Source organism: Terrapene carolina, unplaced genomic scaffold (assembly GCF_002925995.2).
Source record: "Terrapene carolina triunguis isolate 2854851 unplaced genomic scaffold, T_m_triunguis-2.0 Scaffold62, whole genome shotgun sequence".
NCBI classification, from domain to species: Eukaryota; Metazoa; Chordata; order Testudines; family Emydidae; genus Terrapene; species Terrapene triunguis.
The window spans coordinates 47360049-47386527 of record NW_020664413.1 but is presented as its reverse complement, the minus strand read 5'-3'; the positions used below and the strand labels follow the sequence as shown (position 1 = coordinate 47386527).

At 39.1% G+C, this 26479-nt stretch overlaps 2 protein-coding genes across 3 annotated transcripts in view; both read left to right on the top strand.

The window, feature by feature from the left end:
- The window catches only part of TFPI (tissue factor pathway inhibitor), an 81429-nt gene extending 77341 nt beyond the window's left edge, over positions 1 to 4088 (top strand). For both annotated transcript variants that reach the window (XM_024201148.2, XM_024201149.2), the window contains exon 8: positions 912 to 4088. In XM_024201148.2, coding sequence (XP_024056916.1) covers positions 912 to 1018 — 107 coding nt within the window. In that variant the 3' untranslated portion in view covers positions 1019 to 4088. The remainder of the gene's footprint in view (positions 1 to 911) is intronic.
- Positions 4089 to 9883: 5795 nt separating this feature from the next.
- Positions 9884 to 26479, top strand: part of CALCRL (calcitonin receptor like receptor) — a 96354-nt gene continuing 79758 nt past the window's right edge. The window contains exon 1 of the mRNA XM_024201145.3: positions 9884 to 10110. The gene's annotated coding sequence lies outside the window, so the exon portion shown is untranslated. The remainder of the gene's footprint in view (positions 10111 to 26479) is intronic.

Sequence of the window (26479 nt, the reverse complement as noted above, 5' to 3'; positions counted from 1 at the left end):
AGTGATCAATTTTGTAAAATGAACTCGCTTTTGGGTTTGCTCATTTGTCACTGTGGGAAAGAAGTGCTGATGTGAAATCTCAAGACTGTTACACAAGTTTATTCTGTCTCTGTCTTCCCTGCCTGAACACTGGAGTAAATAGGAGAGCATACTTCCCCCACATTGTAACATGGCTCTCGATGTTCACAATCAGCATAATAATAATGGTGGTAAAGCAACCTTCACTGGAACAAATAAAATGAGGATGCTCCAATCAATGTGATTTCGGGATGAGGCATCCACTTTACTGCCTGTGCACAAAGGGCCAAATTGTGCATTCAGATACACATGTGAAAGTCAACCCTATACAGAAGGTGAGCGCAAACCCCATGCACCGCTGAAGCCCTCCAAATAGGGCATCAATGAGACTTATGTGGCACAGGGCCTTGTGCTGATCTCTGTACAGGGATGAATTTCACCCATTGACTTCATTCAAAGTTTCATGTGTGGATCCATAGAAAGTCTACCTTTCTGCAGAATATTGCAGATTTTTTTTTCAAAAGATAAGAGTCATTAAGAAACATTAGGCCTAATTCTGTTGTCACTGGTCTGATCCAGCTCTCGTTACAGGCAATGGGACTCTTGCCATTGACTATAGTGGGCTTTGGATCAGGTCCACTTACAGTACTGTAAGTTAACTCCTTTTTAGAGTCAGTGGAGTTACACCAGTGTATGTAAGAGCTGAATCAGGCCCATGATCCCAGCTGATCGCACACATTCTGCTTCAAGCTACACCAGTGTAAATCTGTAGTAACTCTAGTATGGAAGTACACAGGTGTAACAGAAAGCAGAATCTGGCCCTTCTTTATTTTCATATGATATGGATGTCTTATTTGGTACAGCATGTAAAATTAATTTTTGTTTGCCATTAGATTTCAGTAAAAAACAAGGACGAAGAGGTTTATTGAAAATCAAGCGAAAAAGAAAGAAACAGCCAGTGAAGCTGACAGAAGATGAAATCATCATTGAAAGGATATAACTTCTGCTGTTTTAAAAGAGAAATGTGAATTACTCCATTATCTTTCATCTGTGAATGAAAGCATTAATGACAGCATTTTTAAACTCCTTACTGTACCAATCATTTGATTATACATTATTGGACGGCTTATCTATTTTGTTTTGTATTCCTCTTTCATTTGTGCTAAGCGATCAGCATTTAATTTTTCTCTGATAAACTTAGTTAAAAATGCAGTTTGGCAATGTACACTCACCAATAGAGCTGAAGTAGGACAAAACAGACTGTGGGTGTATATCTGAGCCACAATGATTCAAAGATCAGGCAGGCTTCACCTAGTCTGTTTTATTGTCTTGTTTGTCTCCCTCTGGAAACTTTCTTCTCAAAAGGACGTACAGTGCTTTTTATATAGGAGCATGAATAATTCATTCCTGAATACAGATAGAGGGCTATTGCTAAAAAGAGAGCCTGGGCCTGATTCTGATCTCATTTATTATACATTGTGTAAACCAGGTCTTAACTCTGCTGGAGTCCATGGAGCCAGACTGCTGTAAATAGGGTGTAGGATCAGAGTTAGTCCCACTAAAACCACAAAGAGAATATTCAAGTCATAAACATGTGGAGAAATGTCACTGTGGATATTCACAAAGCCCAAAGTATATCAGGGACACCGATCTCTACAGTTGAAGTCACCAAGCCTCACCTTGTTGTGGCAAGGGAGACACGGCTGGCAAGATAATAGTTCCCGGTAAAGCATGTATATCTTTGTCTATTTAAAGACAAAACAAAAAATTGTAAGTAAGTTGGGCACTTTAAAGATCTCATGACATGTCCTGTCCCTTTGAAAATATAATAGATGCTGGATAGGTTTTTTTTGTTTGTTTTTTAAAAAGAGCATTTATCATTTGGCAATAAAGGCTTTGCATATATAAAAATGAGCTGGTTTTCAGAATACTTATCTTAATTGATATGGCCCTATTTCCATGATATGTGAGCCTCTCACACTCATAAATATATCTTTCCTCACTATACTGTTGAGCCATACGAAATTGCTCTTATCACTGATTTACAGACAGGGAACTGAAACAGAGAGAGAAACTAAAGGCCAGATTTTTAAAGGTATTTTGGTGCCTAAAAATGTACATGGGTACTTTGGAAAATCCCATTAGGTGCCTATCTGCCTTTTTTAGGCACTTAAATACCTGACCCTATGTGACTGACTGTTTCAAATCACAGAAAATTGTTGCAGAAGAAGGAACTGAAGCTATGTCTGCTATGTACAAGGCTAGTACCTCAGCCACTGAACCATCCTTCTGTCTAGTATGAGTTGTCCGAGTGATTTCAGAAGCATATGCTTTTTGTATTGTTTGTCCTCTGCTACATTTTGTGCTGCTACTGCTTTGAAAAATGCTTCTAGGACTGAAATATTCCCTGGAAAATATGATGCCTTATTCTTGTATCTTTAATAAAACTCTGTGAGGAGCAAAGAATCATAATGTGATAACTGCTTGACTCGACCAAATTGAGCTCTTCTTCACCAGTGTAAATCCAGAATAATTCCAATAACTAGTGAAGATCAATAGTGTCATTTCTCCCCACTTGTAATTTGTTTTATGGTCCTAATGGGTCTGATTCTGATCTCACTTACTGCAGTTCAAAGTCTACACTGGGGTAACTGACAGCATAACTTGCTTCTGCAATCACATTATGACTGCATTCCTCAGTCCCAGTGAAGCATGTTAGGATCTTTGGATGAAAGATTCAGTAAAAATGTTAGTTTTTATTTTAACGTATACCGGGAAAATCAGATGAAAATATGTTAAATCAGACCTAGAATGAGAAACATATTCAGTATTATATAAGGAAGCTTAGACATAAACTGTGCAGATTGTGAACTGCATTGTAATGGAGCAGATAACTTTATTAGACATCTGGGCAAGTTAGTAATGATAAGTGCAGCTAGAAGGCCTGATCTTGCACGGTTACACAGGCTAAACTCCCATTGAATTGAACTGTATGTATCAGATCTGTCTTGTCCAATCACTGTAATATAGTGATATGCACAATAGTGGGAAACAGAATCTTGGTTTTTCATTTCCTCTGAAAATGAGCCCTCCCCCCCCCCCGCCCCCCCTCTTCCCCCTGCAGCATTCTGAGGTATTGGCTTAGTACGAGCTCAAAGGAAAAACTGCCCCCTACTGAATCTCCAACCCTACTTTCTGGAGCACCTGTGTCTTACTTGGAGTGCTCCCATCCAAGCACTATTTGTCAGCCAACAAAATCCTGCAGAGTATATGAGATCTGCGGAGATGATATCCTGAAGTGCTACTTTGAGCTCAAAAATGTCATTTTAAGATATTCTGCGCCTGGTTCTCACTTACACTATGGGCCATTCTACCACTCTGGCAATATCATTTATACACCCTTTAAGACACCATTACACTGCCATAGCAGTATAAGGGGGCCCTCGTGTAAATGAGCATCAGACCCCTATTCTTTAGTAGTAAGAGCACAGTTCTCAAACTAGCAGCAGTTTTAAGATGGATTTGCATTGTCCATTCTTAGGGGAAATCCTTTATTTTTCATCAAGTCTGCTCCATGGCTGCCATTGCAACCCCAGGGTGTCACCATTTGCAATGCTGAGACTGTAAAGAAGCTTAAAGTAATGGGACCTTCAGTAGTATGTAAATCAGACAAATATTGGTTTCACCTATTACTTCATGTACTAAGAAAACATATTGCAAGTGGATTAATTGTGTATGCTGCTGCTTCAATCCAAAGCATTGCTACTAAAATGAAAGCTGAAATCAGACTTTCACTTTATGCAAAACCCTGTCTTTACTGTGTGGTTTTTTAAAAAGTGCAAATGTGCTAAATATTGTTTGCAATGTTATTAACCCTGTAGTCTTTTAAAACTGTAATAACCATGAGTTTCATGAAACATTGTTCTCTTCTTTTATCCGTGCATTTGTTTCTGTATGGTAATCTGGATTTTGTAGCATAGTAATAAATGGAAACGTTTATGATGGTGTTTCGTTATAATGTGAAAAATTCTCTTAAAAGCTTCATAATTAAATGGCTCAATTTGGCAGAACCTCAGTTTGATTAATTCGCACCACTAACAAGGCAATGCAGGAATTGTTTACATTTTAAATCTATTTTCCCCTTCTGCCCAAATAAGGAGAGCAGCTATTCACCTGGGAAAGTGATCCAGATAAAGGATCCATTCCTGGATTGTACAGTGCTTATTACTGTGAGTAGCCCCACTGAAGGGATCACCATGGATCAGCTTGCAGGTAGGAGGATGGGCAGTTGACAGAGGGCAGCCCAAGGAAGGAATGAGTGGGCTTGAAGTATTGTTGACACCCCTTCTTCCCTTGTGTCTTGGTTGCCACTGATTCCCCCAGGGGATTGGAGTGTTGTGCTCACTCTGGGAAGTTAAAGCCAACACCACTTCCTACATGATGCACCATATCATAGAAAACACTATGTGCAGCAGTAAGTACTTGCAGGGTTGGTCTGTCGATAGTAAAAATAGCAAAAAGCTTTTTTAAAAAGATGAAATATTTTAAATATACAAAACTGGTCCTGTTTTCTGAAGAGCTGAACCCATGGAGCTTCTGCCTCCCTGCTTGAAACAGGATCCCTTCATTCTCCTCCCTCCACTGCCCCAAGGAATCCTGACATCAGGTTTCCTCAGCGGCTGACTGTCCACAAAACCCTGCTTAAAGTGACATTCCCTCTACAGGATGAAGGGGAGGGAAAGGTGGTCATTTGGCATGTCAAAATCTAATATAACCTGTGGCTATCTTTCATTTATGCCCTGAGCTCTGCAGTGTTGGTGGGGGATGATGTCCACCTGCTTCTCCCCAGCCTGATTTTTACTCCCATATCAACCCCACATGTGCAGATCAACAGTGCATGCCACACGGTTTACAGAGGAGACTACCTAGGAGTTTTCAGGGCATAATCTTGGCCCATTGTTCTTATCATTAATACGATTCTAATATTACATTTATCGTGCTTCTTTCATCCTGAAGAGGATCCTTTGCTGCTTTACAAACCATACCTACGGGAACATTGCAGTAGGTAAGCAAAATAAGGGCTATGCGTGAAGGCCACACAGTGCACCACAGGAGGAGAGGGTGCAGAGATGGTATGAAGCTCAATGTGTTCTTCCACAGTCAGGGTGATTCCCATGGTTGGCATAAATTATAGCAGCCTGGAGAATTTGATTCTAAGTGTTCTCCATTAGAAAGAAGAGCAATGAATTGAAGAGTAGGATCAATAATGTGAAGTGACTCAGCAATATCCAGTGTTTCCATCCAGAAAAAGGAGTTGGGCATTATCAGACAGACAGGTATTGCACAGCTGGGGTGAAATCTTGGCCTTATAGAAATCAATGGCAAAACTCCCCTTGATTGCAATAGGACCAGGATTTCACCCCAGAAGAACATGAATCATCCCTCTTTGAATGTGCAGGATTTGGGCACGCATCAGTGATCTGGGAAGTGTTGTTACAATTCCCCTCCACCTATCCTGTTTCCTTAAGCAGTAAGGGCTAGTATTTCATTTTAAAAAATTATTTCTTCACATCCCATTTAACATCGGAAAAGACTCATGTTCCCACAAAGTAATCCCTTATTGGCTATTTATCCTTCTGAGGGAAAGCCACTACAGCCTGATCTGTCTGTCCCCTGATATTATCCACAACAGAGCTTCCTTTCATTTTCCTTTCTCTCATTCACATAGCACCTCTTCCTCTGCTCAGTGTGACACCCTCAGAGCAACTAAACTCAGAGTAATCAACGGTGACAAAGTGGGTATGTTCTTACTGTTTTGTCTGAATACTGTGTGCCTCAGTTTCCCTTATGTGTTATTCAAGTGTCTAGGTGGTGGGACAAGGGTGTGTGATCCTTGCAAAGACCCCTAGGGGCAGGTGTGACTGCCTGGGGACAGAGAGAACCGCATCCTGTATCTGTATCCTGGTAACTGATGGCCAGGGATACAGAGTCAGTTGGAGGAGATGGAAAACAAAGTGAGACAGGTAGTGCCTGCCCAGGAAAGAGACAAAGTAAGGAGATGGGGCAGTAACTCATGACTAAGGCTGGCTGCTGGAAGCTGGTCAGTCTCCTGGGGGAGACCCCAGGGCTTTGGGCTCTGGATCCCCCAAAATGGAATTTGCTGAATGTTCCTGCTTTCTGTACTAACAAGATCTGTTCTATGCTGTGTTCCCATCAACTAATAAACTCTTCTGTTTTACAAGGCTGGTGGAGAGTCACTGCTGACTGCAAAGTTGGGGTATATGGCCCTTTGGGGGTATGTAAGGCTTTTCCAGGTGGACTCGCTGCAGGATGCTCACAGTGTGAACTGGGGTGCTGAATGCTCCCAGGTCAGACCCAGGCACAGGCTTCTTGCCCTGGTGAGAATGTGCACTGAAGGAAAACACACTGCACTAGAATCCTGCCTGACTTCATTCAGAGCTGTTTCAGAGCACCAACACTGTGATTCTGTGACACCAACAGGTACACTTGCTCCACAAAGACAGTTAAAAGTGAATGATGAATCTTTATTGGATAACAGAGTTGGTTTGATGGAAAGAATGAAGGGATCTAGGTCCAGGTTACAAAAATCAGAAAACTGAATGCTATGTGTTAGTGACACCAATAACCATATTCCTGGCATTTAATATATTTCATCGGTTCCTTTCTTTAGCCAGAAATCCATTCACATTATTTGAAGGAAATTTAGACTGTGTTCAGAACTTCCATTTTCTTTTCACTTCTTAATTCTCTTAATATACTCACCCCACCACTTTTACTACTTTTCTAATCTGTATTCCCTTTCCTCCATTCTACTTATATTTCTCTTAGTTCTCTTCTCTCTTCTCACTGCCATCACACCTGTTTTAAGAACCAGTACATTTCTTTAAATTTTAATAAGATGTCTGGCCTTCCAGATTCAATGTGTTCCTGCATATTAACTTGCAAGTAAATTTTGTTCCTCACAGCTATTTCCTTCAGGTGTTATCTTCATTTTAAAATTGGATTAGTTTAAAAATAAAATGAAATATAGATAGATCGCAGGAAATAATTAATGAAAAATCTCATGCTTTGTGTCTATAAAACTGGATACGTTAGAGATCAGTGAAAGTACCCATGTTGTATCCATAACCTTTTCTGAACGTACAGCAGAGCATTTAATCTGCAAAACAAATCTGGAGATCTATCAAAAATAGTCTCTCATTGGTCTATAGGTAACTCATAGTTTTAATCAGGAGGAAAATAACATGTGAACAGTATGTGTTTGGTCTTCCTATTTCTGCTCATGACTAGAAATAGAAAATGCCTAAAAATGGATGGGGAAGAAAGTTATCTGAACTTTTTTCAAACCTCATTCATGTTCACATTGTGTTTGGCCTAACAAGTTGTATAATTTCTTATATTATCAGAAGTGGTCTGTGCAGCCCCTTCTAGCAACTATGTTTTCATCATGCAAACTATGAAATGAAAACTGATGTTTAAATGATGTATGGGTGAATGCTGAACGCTAGATGGCAGCTTTACACTGCACATATCATAGTCTTCTAGGTAGCTAGAGAGTAATGTTTTCCCTACCCCTGTTTAAAAAGGTTTTCTCCAGTATAGTTCATAGCTGTTAACATGCTATAAGAACTTTTTTGTGTCTTGTTTCTTGTGCTTGGTTGATTCACATAGTGTTACTCCATATGTTTTGGCAGAAGAGCTCTGGATTAGCAAATCTTTGGTGCACAAACCTGTTCTGTTTAACTTACTGTATATATTGATTCTGTTTAACTTACTATATATATGGTAGGGTGTCAAAAATCTTTTGGCTGCTCAGATTTGTTTAAATCTAGGACCTAATGATCCAAGATTTTTCCTTTCTATAAAGTTAATCTGGATCATCAAATCTTGGGTGTAGTCATAAGGCTGAGACCCTTGACAGATTTTGGTGATCCTACCACATCTACAGTAAGCTAAATATTGCTGGAGCACTTCGTTTAAAAAAAATATATAGGAAAGAACTTTATTTGCCAAAGAGAAATTGTGAATTTTAGAGATGTTCAGGTAATAAAATACTCACTTCTTTGTATACATACTCTGTGTCCATGGACAATTCTGCTTTCTTGGGTTACTTGCTTCCCAAAAAGAGAGAGTGAAAAGATCAATCTACATAACTACAGTACTAATTATTATGTTCCTGTATGTTTTGCATAGATATTTATCATGACAAAGAACTAATTTCACATCAGTGTTCAGGTTCAAATTGCTTCTCCTTATTTTCTAGCTCTTTATAGCCCAGCGGTGCTGCTAGAGAACAGGGTCTAGGCACTTCCATATTTCCATGATACCGCTTCCTTTTAAAACTATAAGCCAGTTTTACACTAAGGTAAGGCCATTGTCCTGTGTGGAGTTACTCTTGGTTTACATAAGTGTGAGTTCAGAATCAGACCCAGTGTCTTGTTTATTTCTGCTTGCATTGTCCAGAAATTTAGCATATCAATTCTTAGTTTGAGTGTGTTTGTTTAAAAAGACATACACTGATCATACTTTATTCTCGAACAATTCTCACGTTGATTTAAGACCTCTGCAGCACTTAGACGCAAGTGAGGCAGGTGGCCATTAAAGTCCCAGTCCTGCAAATACTTCTCTCATGAGTATCTTTACATAGCTGTGTGGTTTCATTCAATTCAATGGCACTACTTGTGTGTGAGAGTTAGCAGGATTGGAGTCTAAAATGTCTTGAGCTCCCATTTGTTTTGGATTACGGCATCGTCATTTATATTTTCAAAATATCTATTGATTTGAGAAGCCTACAGTTTTGGATGGCCAGTTTAGTACACCTTAAAGAGGCTTGATATTTTGAGGACAAGTCATCAGCACCTCAAAAAGTCACGTCCCAGTTCCAAAATCTATTGACGTTGGTGGAAAGACTTACATTAACCTCAGTGAGCTTTGACTCAAGCTCTAAACTCGTATGTTCTCAAGAATTCTCAAGCTGGGCAACCAAAAATTAACATTTCTGAGATCACTAGCCACTTTGGAAAATGTAGGTCTGAATTCTGTCCAGCACTGATCCACATAGCCAATTTTATTTTATTTTACCTTGATATTTTCTCTTGCACTCGTGCAATCTCAATTTTATTTTATTTTATTTTTTGCAACTGAAAAAAAAAAAAAAAAGTTGAGACAGGAACAACCTGGTAGTTTTAATTTAATATTTGTCTGCATGTGGAGATTTGATTCTGATCTTTAACATAATTTTATTCTTCCAATATTAAACTATTTCTGGGTATATCTCCTTAGCACTTAACAGTCAAATGCCTAGAGCAACATACAGTGCTGTCATCTGTAGAAAGGATTCTGTCAGAGACGGTCAGGTCACTGAGCTAGTAAGAATGCAACTATTGTAGAAAGGATTCTGTCAGAGACGGTCAGGTCACTGAGCTAGTAAGAATGCAGCTATTGTCCTACATTCTTTGTTTATGAGTAAAGATTTAGGTTGGTTTATTTATCTGGAACTTGTTTTAAACTGGGAAAAGAATGAATATTTTCAGATTCACTTCAAGGCACTAGTTTATCTGGATGGCAAGTTTCAACAGATCTCAGTGAAGGTGAAAGTAAACTAGCTTTCACTAGGAACAATACATTTGGATACCACATGAAACATGTCAGTGTTCAGGCTGCCTCCAGTTCTTGTCTGGGAATATAAGAGGAGCTTGCTTTCCTGGGGTGTGCTATTTGAGAAAGAAAGAAATTTAATACTACTAAATGCAGGCGGGGTCAGAGTGATGTAACAGGAAGCTCTGATGTTTCCCTTCTGCTGCTGATCACTTACAATCTGACAACCCTTCCAATTCTCCTCAGAGCAACCCCCCTCTCCACAGAAGACCAGAGTAACCTCTTACATTAGGATCATCAGGCTCTGATAAACTGGATTATACCCAGCTTGCAGGATCAGATTGTAGGTCTCTTATCATTCTCCACCTTGCTGGGGGAAGGAGGAAGAATCACACTCTTTCATAAATTGAAAGGCAAAAATCAAATTGAGATCCAAGAATTTATTTGAATTTTTTTCCAAAGGAACTGTGTTTGGTGAGTACAGATTAAAACAGATTTATTGTATTATTAAAGAAGAATGACATCCCTGGGGCATCTGAATGTATTCATCAAAATGGATATTAATATTATAAGGAGGAACTGCTTGTTTTTTTAACCTGATCATGTTGGTAATCTGCAGAGGTAGAGCTATAAGAAAAAAAAGTCTTTGTTTATGTTTTTTTAGTGAACAAATGCTGAGCTGATTTTATAATTGATATTGTTAAAATATTTAACAAATTAATCAAAAGTTGGATTGGTAAAAAGGATGATACAAACAAGACACCCAAGTCAGCACTTAAAGGATTCTTTCACAAATCCTAATATTAGCTGATCAGGTTTCAGTATTTGCATCTGGAGAGGATTAGGGCTTTACTGGTTGGGAAATAATCCTTAAAACTAATTCAGAACAACTGGGGTTCTTTCAAGAGAGGAAGAATTAAGTGATAAAAGCAGAGCAGTTTTCTTTACTTGATTTTCTTCTCGTCCCACTGTCATTGCTATCATACAGGAGAAAGAGATTACATTTAAATTAGACCAGAATGACTCCTTGCTGCTTTATAACAGAATTTAAAAGGGTTTTGTCATTTTTAAGGAAAAACTAATTTTAGTTTGTCAGTTTTTGGTGAGGTTTTTCCCCCCCCCCTTCTTTTTTTCAAGGTTTTCTTTCCCTACCAAATGTGTGTGTGGCAGGGGGAGGGGTGGGGTGTTGTCTGGGGGGGGGGTGTTTTGGTTTGGGGGTGGGTTTTTTTTGGTGTTTTAGTTTTTCCTTCTGTGTTGATCAGTTTTAAAAAATGTTTCCTCCTTTCCCCAACTTATTAAACCATTGCAGTGTGGAAAACTGGAAATGTATGATTGGAGTGGGTACATTTTAGTATAAAGGGTTAAGCTGACGCTAAAGTTTGGTATCTATCTTGTTTGCCCTAGAGAGGATTAAACTTTCTAATTTAGAAGTAGTATTTCCTGTCTGTATCCATGAAGGCACATTCCTATGATAGTTACCTTTGTTAGTCAATTGCTGCATGTGTGTGTAAATATGATGGGGGGGGGGGTAGGGAAGCTGATGTCATGGATCATTAGATGGAAAAACCCCATGAAAATGTATGCTACTACGGGAAATCTATGTTGAGAAATAATATCGGCGACAGTGTACATATGAGATACAAATGAGACGTTGTCCTGCAATAATTCAGTTAGCCCCTGCTAATACTGGAAAATCATAGAAGCGTCTGCGTTGTTACTATCTTACCTTAATACATTCACATTTAATACCTGGGGCCAGGCTCTACTCTGATTTACAGCAGATTGTCTTCACATATCATGGAACCTAGACACTCATTTGCAACTATGGGGGATTTAACAATTAAGAATGATGCTTTATAAATGGCTCAGTTATGCTCTCAGCTACACTGCCTCTAAATCTAGAGTAATTCCATTGAAATCAAAGGAGTTACACTAATCTAGATCAGCATGACTAATAGTAGGCTTTATTGGCTGTATCTTATCTTTAAAGTCATGATTTTCAATCTTTTTTCATGTGTATATCCCTAAATATCTTCAACTGGAGGTACAGAGCTCTTTCGAAATCTATTGTCTGCATATATAGTTCAATTCTGTTCAATCCGGTTTTAGTTTGTCTTTCGCAGACCCCTTAGACATCGTCTGCAGACCCCTGTTGAAAACCACTACTTTAAAGATCACACAGAAATCGGCAGCATGAGGGAGGATGTGTTCTGCTGTATGTTGTGTATTACTTCATATATATTTTCCATGTGTGATTAATGTAGCAGGTCAGACATGGTAATACTATCTATTTTAGGCACCGTGTTTTAGTCAGTTACTGTATTTATACAGTATTCTCTGAAGAATCTCGTATGATTCTGCTTCCACTGAGGTCAAACTCTCAGTGATCTGAGGATCAATCCCAAACTCTTTATCTTGCTTTGGCAATAGGTGTGGGGCAAAAGGCATTTAGTGTTGATAAAATCAAACAATAAAAAATACAGAAATCAGTGCTAATGTTGTTTTAATTAACTGAATACTAGAAATAATTGGCTACAACAACTGTTTCCGCTAAATGGTTTAGGCTCCAATCTTTCACAAGCTTAACTTTGCTTAAGTGAGTAGTACCAGAGACTGCAACTGGACTACTCACACTTGCAACATTAAGCATGTGTTTAAGTGTGTGCAGGAGCAAGGCCCTAATCTAAAATGATTAGCATATTTCATACGCGATAACCAACCAGTGATGCTGAGCAGTTTGGCTCAAAAGATTTGATGTACAAAAGAAAAGTATTAAGTATACCTGATTACTAACCATGGGTATGACCAAATATAGGACCAAATTCTGTGGTACTCAACATCCTGATTCTCCCAGGCTTACTCAAGCTGTGATACCTTGCTCGGTGATTCAACCCAAACACACACTGACCCTCAGCAGGCAAAACTCCCATTGACTTCAGTGGAAGTTCTGCTCAATTTTCACAAATGCAAGATTTGTCCCAACAAACAAAAAAATTTTCTGATTTGGCACAACAAATAAAGTCCTGGCCCCATTGAAGTCCATGGGAGTTCTTCCACTGACCAGCATTTCACAAAAGGTGTGCATGTTATGCTATAGTTAGTTTTAGTTTTGTGCTGAGGAATTAACTGCATCACAGATATCAGGATGTAAGGATGTCTCTCCTTACACCTTTTTCTTTTTTTCCTGACAGGCTGCTGATAGACATTTTTTAGTAATTTCAAAAATTTTTGATATTGATTATTCATTTTAAGTCTGGAAGTATTGAGTAAACTTGTTTAATCAAAATTCAGTGGGGGTTAGATTCTGCCCTGCTTATGCCTGGTGAGCAGTACCTGATTCTCTGAAGAGTTCCATTGATTTCAGTGGGACTGCTCATGGAGTAAGTTACTACTCGACATGAGTAAAGGTTTCTGATAGCCGGAAATAAAGAATAAAACCGGCCTGTCCTGCCAATATTTGCTCAGTTTAGTTCTTGCAAATGCAAGTAGTTCCATTGCCTGCTGTAGAACTACTCGGGTGTGAGGCTTCTGTAGGACTGGGCCCACAAAGCTTTCATAAATCACGAAGGCAAACTTATTTGAATACTTCAGTAACTCCCTCTAAGAAAATACCGAACCCAGTCTGTTTCCAATATTAAAGTATATGCAGCGATATTAAAAATATATTTCTAGTAAGTTTTATAGTAAATATTAAAGACGCCTTGTGCTACTTCATGAGCAATTTCAATGAAAAGTTAGTTTCTACATTTCTGTAGGCTACTTAACTTAAGCTTTCTTTAAGAAGTTGTTCTCTTCCGTGCATTTGTTTAGTTTTCTTGGTTTTAGTAGTAAAATTACTTCTATGCATACTGTTTAGCTGTCATTTATGAATGTATACAGAATACTGGAATAAAGTCACAGCCCAAATTCACCTCTGCTGTAAAAGCATGTATAATAGCTTGTCATTGGTGGCGCATCAACTTTAGATCATAAAGTGTAATTGATTAAGAGGTATGCTTATTGAAAACACCTTCCCTAGGCTTGGTTTCTCAGTTAGGAGGGGAAATGTTTAAGATTTTAACGTATAACGTGCCAGAATTTTGGAATTTATTCTAGCATAGCATTGATTTTAGGAACAAGTGAATAATTCTACAACCTTGACTTTTGTCAAGAAAATAGCTTTTAAATGAGAAAAACTTGATAGGTTTTTGTTGTTGTTGTCCACACCATGCTGTTTTTCATTCATGATTTGATTAATGATTTCTTAAATAATCAGAGATATTCTGTTTTAAAAAGATGTTATGCAAATTGGATCTAATCCGGTTTGTCCATTCAATTCCTGTGTTCTTCAGAAAAAAAATACAAGGCACAAGGATCAATATTTGAAATTGACTACAGTTCAGTGCCATTCTTGTTTTTATAAACCAGATAAACATGGAAAATTTGTCCCATTACTGTTCAAACCCCTTTCTCTTTAAATTGTATTTATTTTGGTAGCATCAATTAAAATTCTCTACACTATCTTATTTGTAGTCAGATATTTTCAGTATAATACACATTACACAGAGAGAAGCAGAAATTAGACCATTCCTTATCTAATTTCTGTTTAGAGAACTCTAAACACTCCAGAATTATAAAGATGAATTAAATTACCTTTCATCAAGTATCTTTGCTTTTGCAGCATTTTCTTTGTTCTATTCTTGAAACACAGGCAGACTTGGAAGAGTTAACTTTTGCATTTTCAATCAAAGTCTTGTTTTCTTATTTCTCATGCATGTCTGCCTTTGGTTCCTCTGGCTTGTTTATGGTGTTTACATTTCCCCAGAAAAGCTATTCTTTTTTCTGCCCTACCTCTGTGCAAACACTTTTAAGCATTGCTACAGTATATATTGTCCAGTAGGACTGAAGTGATTTATTTAGAGCCACTTTCCCAGGATAAGATACAGTTGAAATTCATTATTTCTAAAGTGAACTAAGCTTTAAAAAACTGGCTTGACTTAAACTAAGTAATGTTTACTGCACCTCAGATGGTATAAATCAGCATATCTCTGTTGAACTTAAAGAAAATGTCCCATTTTACACCAGCTGAGGATCTGTTCCAAGAAGTTCAGTTTCCATTGGACATCATTAAACCATACCTGACAAATAAACAACTAATGGAATGTTAGAAGACGTCAATTGATACATGGTTAGATCCTGCATGTCTTACTCAAGCAAATTCCCCCTGAGTTCAGGGAGAATTTTGTCTGAGTAAGGACTGCAGAATATAGCTTGTATTAGTCAGGCTCAAACTGGAATACCAAGTTCTATGAATTAAACACAGTGATGATGAAACTTTTTTTCTAAAGAATATTCTATAGAGGTTTTTATTTTTAAAGCAATGATCTCTTTAGTGTTTAGTAAATTGTATTTATTCTTAATAGTCTTATTGATAGTAATTAAAACCCTTCTTTCAACATTATCTAGGGCTCTTTAATGCTACTTCCACATTTGAAAACTGCAGGAACTGTAGTAGTATGAAATTATATAAAATGGAACTCTTTATATTCTTATTTGTCTCTTTTGTGTGTATAATGATGATGGCTGTTATAGAAAATCATTGTAGGTAGTAATTGATTTGAGTGCATTAAGCTATTGGTTAATCAGTATACTTTGGTGGGTGGAGGGGAGAACCTAACACCACTTAAAATATTGTACTGGGATCTCCTTTGCAGTTAGATTTGTATCGATATTCATTTGTTTTGTGATTTTTTTAAAATATTTATTCCCATTTGTCTCTAACAGCAAAAATGTAATTTGTTTCCAACATCTTATGTCCAATAATTCTAATTTGATGTATTTAAATGACTATCTTAACAGAGTGAGCCCCTTACCCTGCTTTGCCATGAATGGGATTGTGTATTTCAGTGGATACCTGCTATACACAGAAAAGAAAATTGTTGTACAACCTTATTTTACTATACAAAGATACCTTTTCAGGGATGATCATGCAGCCTTCTGTATAATGGGGACATCCACCCTTCTGTTCATTGAATCCAGCAGGTGTCACTCTGGGGTCTAAAAGTGAGAAATATTTTAGAAACTAGTATGAATCTGAGATTTGGGGGCAGAATAGACAATTGAAAAATGATCCCTTTATCAGGCATTTTCCAAGATGATTTCTCAAGCATGCCATTTTGCATCTTAGGTTATTTTGTTTTGCGATATACCCATCTTGCCAGTGTTCAGTATCCCTTCAGAATTTTGAAATCATGATAAAATACAACTGTAGATCTGAATCTGGTGCAGGATGAGAAATTTCAACCCCAAAGCTCGGTTTTGAGTCAGGGAAGGTATTGGAACCAGCTTTGTTGCTAATATTACTAATAGCTTCTGTGAGAATATACTATTTGTACTCATTTTACAGTAAGTTCCAGAAGTCTTCCTTGCAAACCCAAATTCTCATTTTAGTCAGTCGGAAGGTCAGTCGCACAAGTGACACATTTGCAGTTACTCTGAGCCCAGTAAGATGCTTTGCAGTAGGTTATCATGAACATGTGTTTACTGAGACAATCCATACATTGTTTTCTATTTGATTTTTGCTCAAAGTGACATAATAGCTTGTATAGTTATGGCTCTTTCATTGTAAAAATATTTTGAGTAGAGGAACTTTTACACATTCTACCAATTCATTAGAACAAAAAAGGCAACTCCATACTTTTGCAAGTAAAAGAGTCATGTCAGTGTGCTGCTGAGATAGTTTGAGGGCTATGTATGATGTGTTCGTTATGTTCTGGTGGGTTTTAAGTTGGATGTATAAATTCATATTGCAGTGGACAGAAGCACAGTTGTTCTCAATCAGTGCATTGCCAGAAATAATTCCTTTATGTCTGCTTCTCCTATACTGTATAGATATAGTTTCCTGATTATTTCAATTCCCCTCTGATTTAAATGATGAAGTTTCATTTTGTGGCTGTTTGTTTCCTTTATGAAGGAGGCTACAGATGTTGTTTTTTATAGTCCATGAACTTAGATGGAGAAGTTATACCCATATGACTATATAAGGGGTACACACTGAATGGAATGCCTCACTAGCCTTCTTTGGAAACCTGCCCAGCAAATTCTGTGATGCCCTAGTCTACCTATAAGTGAGACCAGAGCACACATGATATTAATAAATGGAAAGACTGATGAATCTCAAGATTAGTTGAAAAGTTCTAAGAACAATTGGCAATACAAGTCTGTAGCTTCACTGCAAAGATGCTGTGTCATACACAGGCCCCCTGGCAAAGAGTCCACTGTTCTTTGTGAACAACTCAACTCAGACCTGACAAACTCACTACACCAAACACATGCCTGGCAGGGTATTTATCCATAAAGAGTAACATGTAAGGTATCTATAGAGAGTTCGTAACTTGTCAAGATTCATAAACATTGTGAGATTTATGTATGGGTAACATTTAAGGAATAATATAACTATCCTGAAAATATGCTATATGGACTTGGAGTAAAAGTTAATGACCAGGGGATAATATGTCTTGGTGATGCTCCATCCTAGCAGGAAGGATGGATATCACAGAGGAATGCTTCAAAGAGATTCAGGAACTGGGGTGCATCTATTGTTCCCCTGCAGAGTAAAGACCGGGCTGGCATAGTCTGAAAGAGAGTGCTTGAGTGGCTAATGGGCTGGTGGTCTTAGCCACCATGGCACGGGCTTTCTCACTAGAAGTGGGGGCTGACAAGGAGACTCACAGTCCTGGGTACCCACAGAACCATCACAAGCTGTTAAATATCATTCATCTTACACAGTTACAGAACTTGTAACCTCGTTAAACAGTCCTGTTTCCTTTCTCTCCCTACTCTTTTTCCTCTTTAAGCCCCCATCCTGTTCCGTTTTTATTCTGTTCCATTTCCTTTCCTGTGATGATGTCCAGTGAGTCATTTTGCCAGGCATTAACAGGACAGCTTGACAACACTTCCAAAAGCTTATCCTATACTGGCTCATGTATATGAAACAAACCTCTGCTGTATCCTTCCTTTAAATAAAAGATAAGTGTCTGCTCTTAACACACATCTAGCTGTTGGGGAGAGGAAACCCTTTCTGCAAATGACTCTATAATGAAAAGGAGAAATTCACAGCCTTTGCATCCTTCTTGAAAGCCATTCTTGAGAAGAACAGACTTATCTATTGTAACTGTACTAGGGTTGCCAACTTTCTAATCGCACAAAACCAAACACCACTTCCCCGCCTCTTCTCTGAGGTCCCGCCCCCCCCGCTCGCTCCATCCCCCCTCCCTCTATCGCTCGCTGTCCCCCACCCTCACTCATTTTCAACAGGTTGGGACAGGGGGTTGGGGTGCGGGAGGGCTGCAGCTGGGGGTGTGGGCTCTGGGGTGGGGCTGGGGTTGAGTGGTTTGGGGTGCAGGAGAGGGCTCCGGGCTGGGGCATGGGGTGTACGGATGGGGGATGAGGGCTCTGGCTGGGGGTGTGGGCTCTTGGGTGGTGCCAGGGATGAAGGGTCTCGGTGGCTCTTGCTATGGCTCCCAGGAAGTGGCCGCCAGGTGCAGGTGCAATCAGGGAAGCTCCTTGCGCTGCCCCCCACCCCAAGCACCACCTCAGCATCAGCTTCCCTGATTGCACCTGCACCTAGGGGCCGCAGGGACGTGCTGGTTGCTTCCGGGAGCTGTGTGGAGTCATGGCAGGTGGGGAGCCTGCCTTAGCCCCACTGCGCCGCTGACTGGACTTTTGACAGCCTGGTCAACAATGCTGACCGGAACTGACAGGGTCCCTTTTTGACCGGGCATTCTGGTCAAAAACCGGATGCTTGGCAACCCAAAACTGGACGCATTTGGCAACCAAGATTTTTTAATTGATTTAATATTTCATGGGGAAGCTGTTAGTACTGGCTGAATGCTTAAAACAAATAAGATCAGGAGATGTCAAAGCTCAGGTTCCTCTTTCAATGTTATTTTGGTATGTTCACTTGGCTATTATTTCCTATTTCTCTTGTTAAATGTGGTCTTTATTGCACCATATTACTCTTTACTGGCCCAGTTCAGCACTGCATTTAAGCACATGCTTAAGGTCCATTGATGTCAATCAGAAAAAACATGTGCTTAATGTAGTTTGAGTGCTCTGATTCTCCCCAGTTGTTGCAGAACTCATGCTCATCCATCAGTTACTACTAATGAAGATCTGAAAGCTTCTGTTTCTTTTATCATAATGAGCATGTTATCATGTCTCCTAAGTCATAACAGCCTGATTAATATTGACATTAAAATTAGATGTCAGTGCAAAAAATAGAAATGCTGCAAAACTGTCTTAGATCATCCCTATTCTTTTTTTTTTTTAAGAAATAAAACTGTCTATAGAAATAACAAGAAACTGTTGGGGTTGGAAAGCCAAATAAGTAGGCCCTGGGAGCAGTTTCTCCTTTTATTTATTCGTGCTGTCTTATTTTGGGGTCCAAGGATTCCCTCGGCACTCTGTCAGTTATTTTCTCCCATTGCAGCAACTTAATTTCTGGCAAAAAGAAGTGTATAGGGCTGGCTTCAAACCTCATCAGTGTCATTCCTGGATTGGCTCGAGAGAGGCCACTGCAGCATGTTATGAGAGTTCTTTCCCGCCCACAGATGCTGAATGTAGCGCCTCTGCAATCCTGCTAGATTCTAGCTGATCAGGGAGCAATCCCGAATCTCTCACTTTGTAGCACTAGCCCCTGAGCCAGCTGCCTGACCCTCTATTTTTCTTAAATTATTTCCCAGAGACTATAAAAAATATACAGCAAAGAAGAGCTCAATGAGAGCTATTTGTGGACATTCAAGGGCAGAATTTGGCCTATAGGGTTCAGCTGGGCACATTTTATTTAGCGATATGGAGATGACACCAATCTGCTGGCATGCTAAGCTTTTTCCAGGAGTCACATTACAACACAGTGAAGGACGTGGCAGTACTTCAGGATCAGTCTGATGGATAGCAAAATGACTGTACTTTCCGTGGTTGGCAGGTACTCCAGTGTGTGGGGGGTACTGGAACATTTTGAAAGAGTACCAGCAATACAACTGAATTTATACTGGTGGTGTGGAGTCAGGACCCAGAGGTTCTAGATTCAGGAAAGATTTTAGGCCCCATTTCCAATTAATGTTCTCAGCCTACAGGGAGAAATGTTATAATCCCAGAAAGATGATCCAGTGTGATCGGACTCGCATTCTAGCAGCTGCCTCTTTCATAACCTTATCTCCTTAGGACAGGATGCCATATTGATAACCACCGTCATCACCCCTCCCTAACTCATGTGTTTTTCAAAAATCCTCAGTCAGGCCCCCAAAATCATGAGATTATCCTAAAAATCATGAAATTTTAATTTTTTTTTCTAAATTTAACCTAGTTTTGAGCCTTTAGGGTTCATCTGTTCAACTTTTCTCCCCAACTATGTAGGCTAGAAACATTCTGTGTGTGTATATGTATATGAAAGCTCAGAGTCTCACAAGTAGGTGTCTATAGAAGTTGGGGCTTTAATAAAAACACTGAACGTGTGAGAACATCATGAGACAACAAAATCATGAGATCGGCAGCACTGAATCTGATAAAAGTATTGAAAATGGGGGAGATTAAACCAAATGAGGGAAATAACAATGACTAATGGAGTGATGGGGGCACGTATGGATCATAGGCTCAAAATACAGTGCTCATAGAAGAGTAGAAAGTTCCTTCTGGACAAAATAATTGAATGGAAGGTCTCTGGCCACCATAGGTTTAAATCTTGAAGGATCCCTCTGCTCTGCTCATATATTTAGGGCAAGGAAGCGGCGGGAAGCAGCACGGGCGAGCGATGTGCTGGCCGCGGCTTCTCGCCGCCCCCATTGGCCTGGGACGGCGAACCGCGGCCAGTGGGGGCCACGATCGGCCGAACCTGCCACGTCAGCAGGTAAATAAAACTGGCCCGGCCCGCCAGGGTGCTTACCCTGGCGAGCCGCGTGCCAAATGTTGCCGACCCCTGATTTAGGGCCATCTGTCCAAACTGAACCAAGTACTCCACAACCCTTCATAAGTTGCTGCCACTTCTTTACATGCACACATGAATAAAATGATGCAGTTGTATATGACATGAGCTCACAGTAGTGTTGTTATATTTATCATGTATGTTGTATTTTAATGTACACAATATTTTAATCCAGCAACAAAACAATTGGAATGAGTTCTGGAGTTTAGCAGATGGTTAATTAGAACACCATGGGCTCCTGTGTTCCTGTTGACTCAAAGTATGTCCGAACAGAGAGGAGGTATGTGAACTTCTATCTAGGCTATTACAAGATTTTAGCGGTCTATTACAGTGAATTTTTTATTGAATTACATATAGATTCTAATATGTTAAGGCTGAAGCAAAAAGAACTCGGTGTTTATTAGGTATCTTTGTCTTCCTGGAGATGATAGAACCACATAATGTACAGATGGAAGAGACCTATTAGCTGATCCATTTCATATCAATGCCAGTGAAGGATTCTTCCCTATTTTACATTTATTAGTACAATCAGGCTAAATATGCCAAGTGATGAGGCTTCCATGATGTCTCTTGGGTGTACAATACATTTAGTTGTCATGACAGTTTTCTTGAGATTTAGTCTAGAGTTTTCCTTTCAGCCCTATTCTTTCTAGTCATATACTGCATTTAAATGCAAAATAATTCCTCTCCCTCCTTTTGGTGTTAACAAATATTTAAAAGATGTAATAATATCTACCTTTAATCACCTTGTAAGGCATATTTCTCTTTCCCCAGCCCACCTAGCCCCACACCAGTTTAGATGGTCCCTTCAATTTTTCAATATTTTTTTGGTAATAAAGGTCTCAAAATTGAACACAATATTCATTGGGTGGTTGAACCAGTCTTATGCAAAGGGCAACTGGTGTTACCTCTGTCTTGGTGTGACATGTCTGCATGTGCAGCCCAAAACTACATGGGTCCTTTGCTGCCCTCTAGCTGCAATAAAAATCTGCTGATTGGTTGTTCTTCTATAGGACTAGGAGCTACTATAGGATAGCCAAGACAGTGTTGTTTTCTTGTGCAATCTTACTATAAACCAGCTATATATTTGCCTGTTTCCTTCAATAACCAATGGCCTATTATAAGTGCTGTAAGACTATTACTATAAATGTTCTTCTACGGCAAGTTCTAACTGAATGGTAAAATACATTGTATTAAAAGATTCGGGAGAAAAAAATCTGTTCGATATTTTTACTTGTATCCTCACTGGTAGTTGTAAATATGTGTTAATGTAATAAGGGGATGGGTAGGAAAACTTACTAACAAACTGTAAATTAGTTCTAGTGTAATTAGCAAAATGAAAATAAGTAAGAATAGCTCAGTCTGTTGACTTTGGAGTTCTGAACAGATGTGTACAAAAATAACTATTTCTTGAAATTTCACAAGAAAATAGTTTTTCTCTCTCTCTCTCAGATTTAGCCCCCTTTAATGTTTCAGTGTGGAAGGTACCTTTGGCCTTCTGGAGTTCAGCCATTTTCCAGTGCAATTGGGCCCATGTTTGCTAATAAAAATGCATATAACTTTGAAAAATGTATGCAGAAATGGGTCCTTTCTGAATTTGTAACAAAATGTCAAAATCTTGGAATTTGAAGGAGTAACATTTTATCATTCAGATTTCATGCTCCTCTGCCTCTAGTAATCAACTTCTTTCTTTCCTACTTAGGCTAAAGTCTTAATACATTTGTAATGAACTTGACAAAAATTTGGTAACTTTCACCATATACCAACTTTGGCTGTGTGGCCTGGTCCAGATTAAAGCTGATGGGTATTTAGAGGTTAAAGATGAGTATTTGCAGTGAAGATTGTCATTGAAACTTAAGGTTTTAATAAAGTGGCTCTTACCCTCTAGCCATGAAAGGAGAGGGGAGTTTATCATCTGTTGACGGATCCAGGCTGGCGTGAGGACACAGAAAGAGGGACTGCCATCTTTGTAGCATGCTTCTCCCTTTTCCCTTGGGGACTCCACAGGGTGTCAGCGCCATACAGTCTAGATCCTACATCACTGTAGTCTATGGGTGTTTTTCCACTGATGTCAGTGGGTGCAGGATCAGGTCTGGATGGAAAGGAAGTGGGTGAAAAGTGGGGGCTAGCAGCTCACCGCTACTACAGAGCCTGTAGAAACCATATGCTGCTTCTACCATCTGAAATTTGGGCTCTGTGCATTGGGCAGCTTCCTTCTCCTTGAGAGAGATCTAAGGACAGTCCTGGTTGGGGCAACATGATTCCTGCAAGAACTGTTTGACTATGGGCTAATAGGAAATGAAGGAGTCAGGCAATGTTGTGGAAGTGAGGGGCCTCTGGTAGTTCTTGGTGTGGGAATTCCCAGGCTCTTTCATCATGGGGTGAATTTCAGGAATTACCATGTAGGTGAGAATTTTGATCCTAGTGACAACTGAAAGTGTTTCCCAGCATGCACAAATACTTTATCTTAAGTAATATCTGAAAATGAATGTGGTGGTCTCATTCTTGTCCCTAGAGGGCAATTTATCTATATAACAAAGACAACTTAATATGGAATTCTTGGAAGTCTTTGTGTAATAGTTGGCAAGGACTGGAAAATTAAGGGTGTTGCATGTCAGAAGTGAAGTCAACAGAGCTGTGAGGAGAAGCTTGTCTAACACGTACTTATCCTACTGGATGACTTGCTCAATCCATTGCTATTCCTTCACATAAAAGAACAAGGGAAAAATCCAGTGATTTTAAATTTATTCAACAAACAATATCCAGATATGCAGCTTCAGTTCTCGATGGGTCTTATAGAATAAGACAATTAAAATCTAAACTAGTGGCAAGTGCCAGTGGAAGAGTTTTGAGTTAACTTCATACATTGAAACCTTTTCCAAATTGTTAACTATAGTCAGGTTTGCCATGGGCCTCTTGTTGGATCTGGCAGTGATGACAATGTTTTTTTTACCCCTCCAAATCTCCCAAATCCACTTCATGCAACCTTTGAGCCTGATCTTGTATAACCCCTCCAGAAGCAAGTAGAGTTTACTCAGACAAGCCATCCCATGTTCTTCAGTGCAACTACTGCACGAGTAAGCACTACACAGCAGAAGTAAGTTTGCAAAATCAACAACAATTCAGAGGAACTTGATGATGGAAAAAGGAGCTAGTGGTGACATGAGGAAGAAAGCAAGCCAATATTGAAGAATATACGTGTATGAAATACAAAGTGTGTCCATTTGTCAGTGGAGACAGACCTATTTCAAGTGATGAGTCATGTGGGTAATTTAGTTTTTATTTACTAAGCATGAAGTTACTTAATATCTATTTTGTAAAGAATACAGAAATACTGCATGGTGGAGAAAGGAGTGTGAAAGTTGCTTAATTTTAAAAATAAAGCAGCTAATTTATAGCTGTCAACAACATTTCTGTCACTGCATGCTCGTTATGTGTACCTTCTAGAATATCCATGCCAATCCATAAGTGCATCTAGGCAGGCAATTATTTTTTGAACTTTAAAAACAACTCAAGGAGTATTTTGTAGAAAGCAATTTTGCGCAAGGCCTTTCAGTGAGTAAAAGAGCATTTGGAAAAATTAGGAACAAAATATGATCTAACACGGGGCTTCCTACAGCTACATGGGGGTGTTTTGTTTTAAATTAACTAGGTTTCCTTAGAAAGCAACTAGCTGAAAGAGCTCACAGAATTTGCTTATGTATCTTATTCTGTTCATGGCTCAAATATTACTAACTGGACAATTTATCTGCTGGCATAAACTGGTGGAGCTCGACAGGTTCAACATAGATGTGCAAAATTTACATCTACAGAGAATTAGACCCAATGGCTTTTTAAATGTTGACATTCCTATATGAAAAATGTTAAGACTTCAAAGAATGTTTGCGAGGATTTCTGGAACTACCGTTCTGCAATCCAGTTCTAATTTTGGAACCTAATTTCATATTATCAACAGGAAGAGAAGTAGGACTCTATATATAATCCGAAAATGATTAGTATGTCTACTAGTACAGCTAACTTACAAAACAGTGGGTATTTGATTTAAAGCACACCCCTGTAGATAGCAGTGTTTTAATAAATGAGCACAAATAGGCATAGGGTGGGATAAATTCAGCTTGTCACAGGCAGACAGTTGTTTCCTGACACTGGACAGTTGGTCAACAACTTCCAGTGTTGAAGGTGTCACAGGTCAGATTCTGTGTGTTTGCAGCCCTTGGTCTTAACAGGAAGGACATGGAGTTATCAAGCAACTGTTGTGTGTTATTTGAAGAGATTCAACTGCCTTTCCTGCCCAGTTGTCAGATGCACAGACAGGGAAAGGGAAAACAATACAATTATAATGCATCTGCTGGTACCTCGACCTTATTTTCTCTTGGTGTTTTCAGCTAGAAATTATAGAACTCACATTTTCCCCCATTCTCTTATCCTTTATGTCCCACTTGATTCTGTGGGCCAGATCCTCTGGTGGTGTAAATTGGCATGACTTCAATGGAGCATCCAATTTACACCAGCTGAGGATCTGTCTCTGTGTTCCCCACCAGACTATGGGACTTGGGTCACCATCTTTCCATAGCTGCCCATAGCTCTAGTGGCTCTAGGAGCTGAATTCCCACTTCCCTGTAACTCTCAAGAATAAATTGGTTCTGCGATGAACTTCAAGAATAGAACCTTCTGTTACGTGTTCAGTACTGAGGGACAACAAATGAAAAATTGGAACTGTCTTCTTCAAAACAAAACAAGCATTAGTCAAGCCTATTAGGTTCGTCATTTGTTAAAGGGCCCCTTTGTCAATGTTTGGGTAAGTTATTGTGTTGTTTTCCTAAGCAGAAGGAGGGAACGCTGTGCAAAGAGGTTATTCTTTTGTTACTGTTCACCCTGAAAACTAGATTAATCTTTTTGTTTTGTTTTGTTTTTGCCTGCACCTTGTGTTAGTATCCAATCAGTGACAGAGAATGAACTTGACTCTGTTGTTAGAAAACCATTTGGTAACAAGCCAACCATTGGTAACTCTGCTGCGCCTGCCAAGTTTTCCTTTAACAAAGCACTAATTAATGGATTTGAAGTAGAATTGGGTGAACTGGTTGGAATAAAATCAGAACCCGCACTCTCCTTCACCCAAAACTCAAACAGAATCTTTGCTGAGAACTGGAAAAGGTTCACTTACTCATCTTCCTTTTTAAATGCTTACATGTCTCTGCACTTCCTACTCTCAGACAGGGACTGGAAACAAAAGTACCAAAATACCATGGAAAAAGGGAGCTCTTGCATTATTTCTGGCATACTCATAGCCTGGAAGTGTCTGAAAAATATCCAAAAAGCCTGTTCTTGTGCGATTCCCTAATTTCCTGGAACAGCTTCTGAAATCTGGAACAGCTTCTGAAAAACACAGATATTTATCCAAACTCAGCAGAATCTATGAAACATTTCACAGTTTTCTCCTGACCTCTTTCCAGATGAGGCATTTTGAACAAATTCTACATTTTCATATTCCTTGGCTCCTGCCTCTTATTCTTTCAACTAAACAAATGTGAAAATGCACTACCTTTTTTCCCTCATGCACATTAGTTTTGTAAGGTGAATGATAATCTCTTCTCCCCTCCGGTAGACATTAACAATGTCATTAAGAAAATGGACAGTATATTGAAGTCAACAGGGCTCTGTGGGAGCTCTGAGTGCCACATGAACAGAGTTCATTGCAGGATCAGGGCCACAGTTAACAACAATAAATCCTTAATGAACGTATACCATCCTATCTGAAACATAAGAATAGTTTTCTGGCTCTAATTTGAAAGAATAAATCCTGATTTTATACAAGTAGAGGATTGGGGACTTAATTGAATTCATTTTTTTTTCTGGTTAATTTCTGATTGATTAATAATGGAC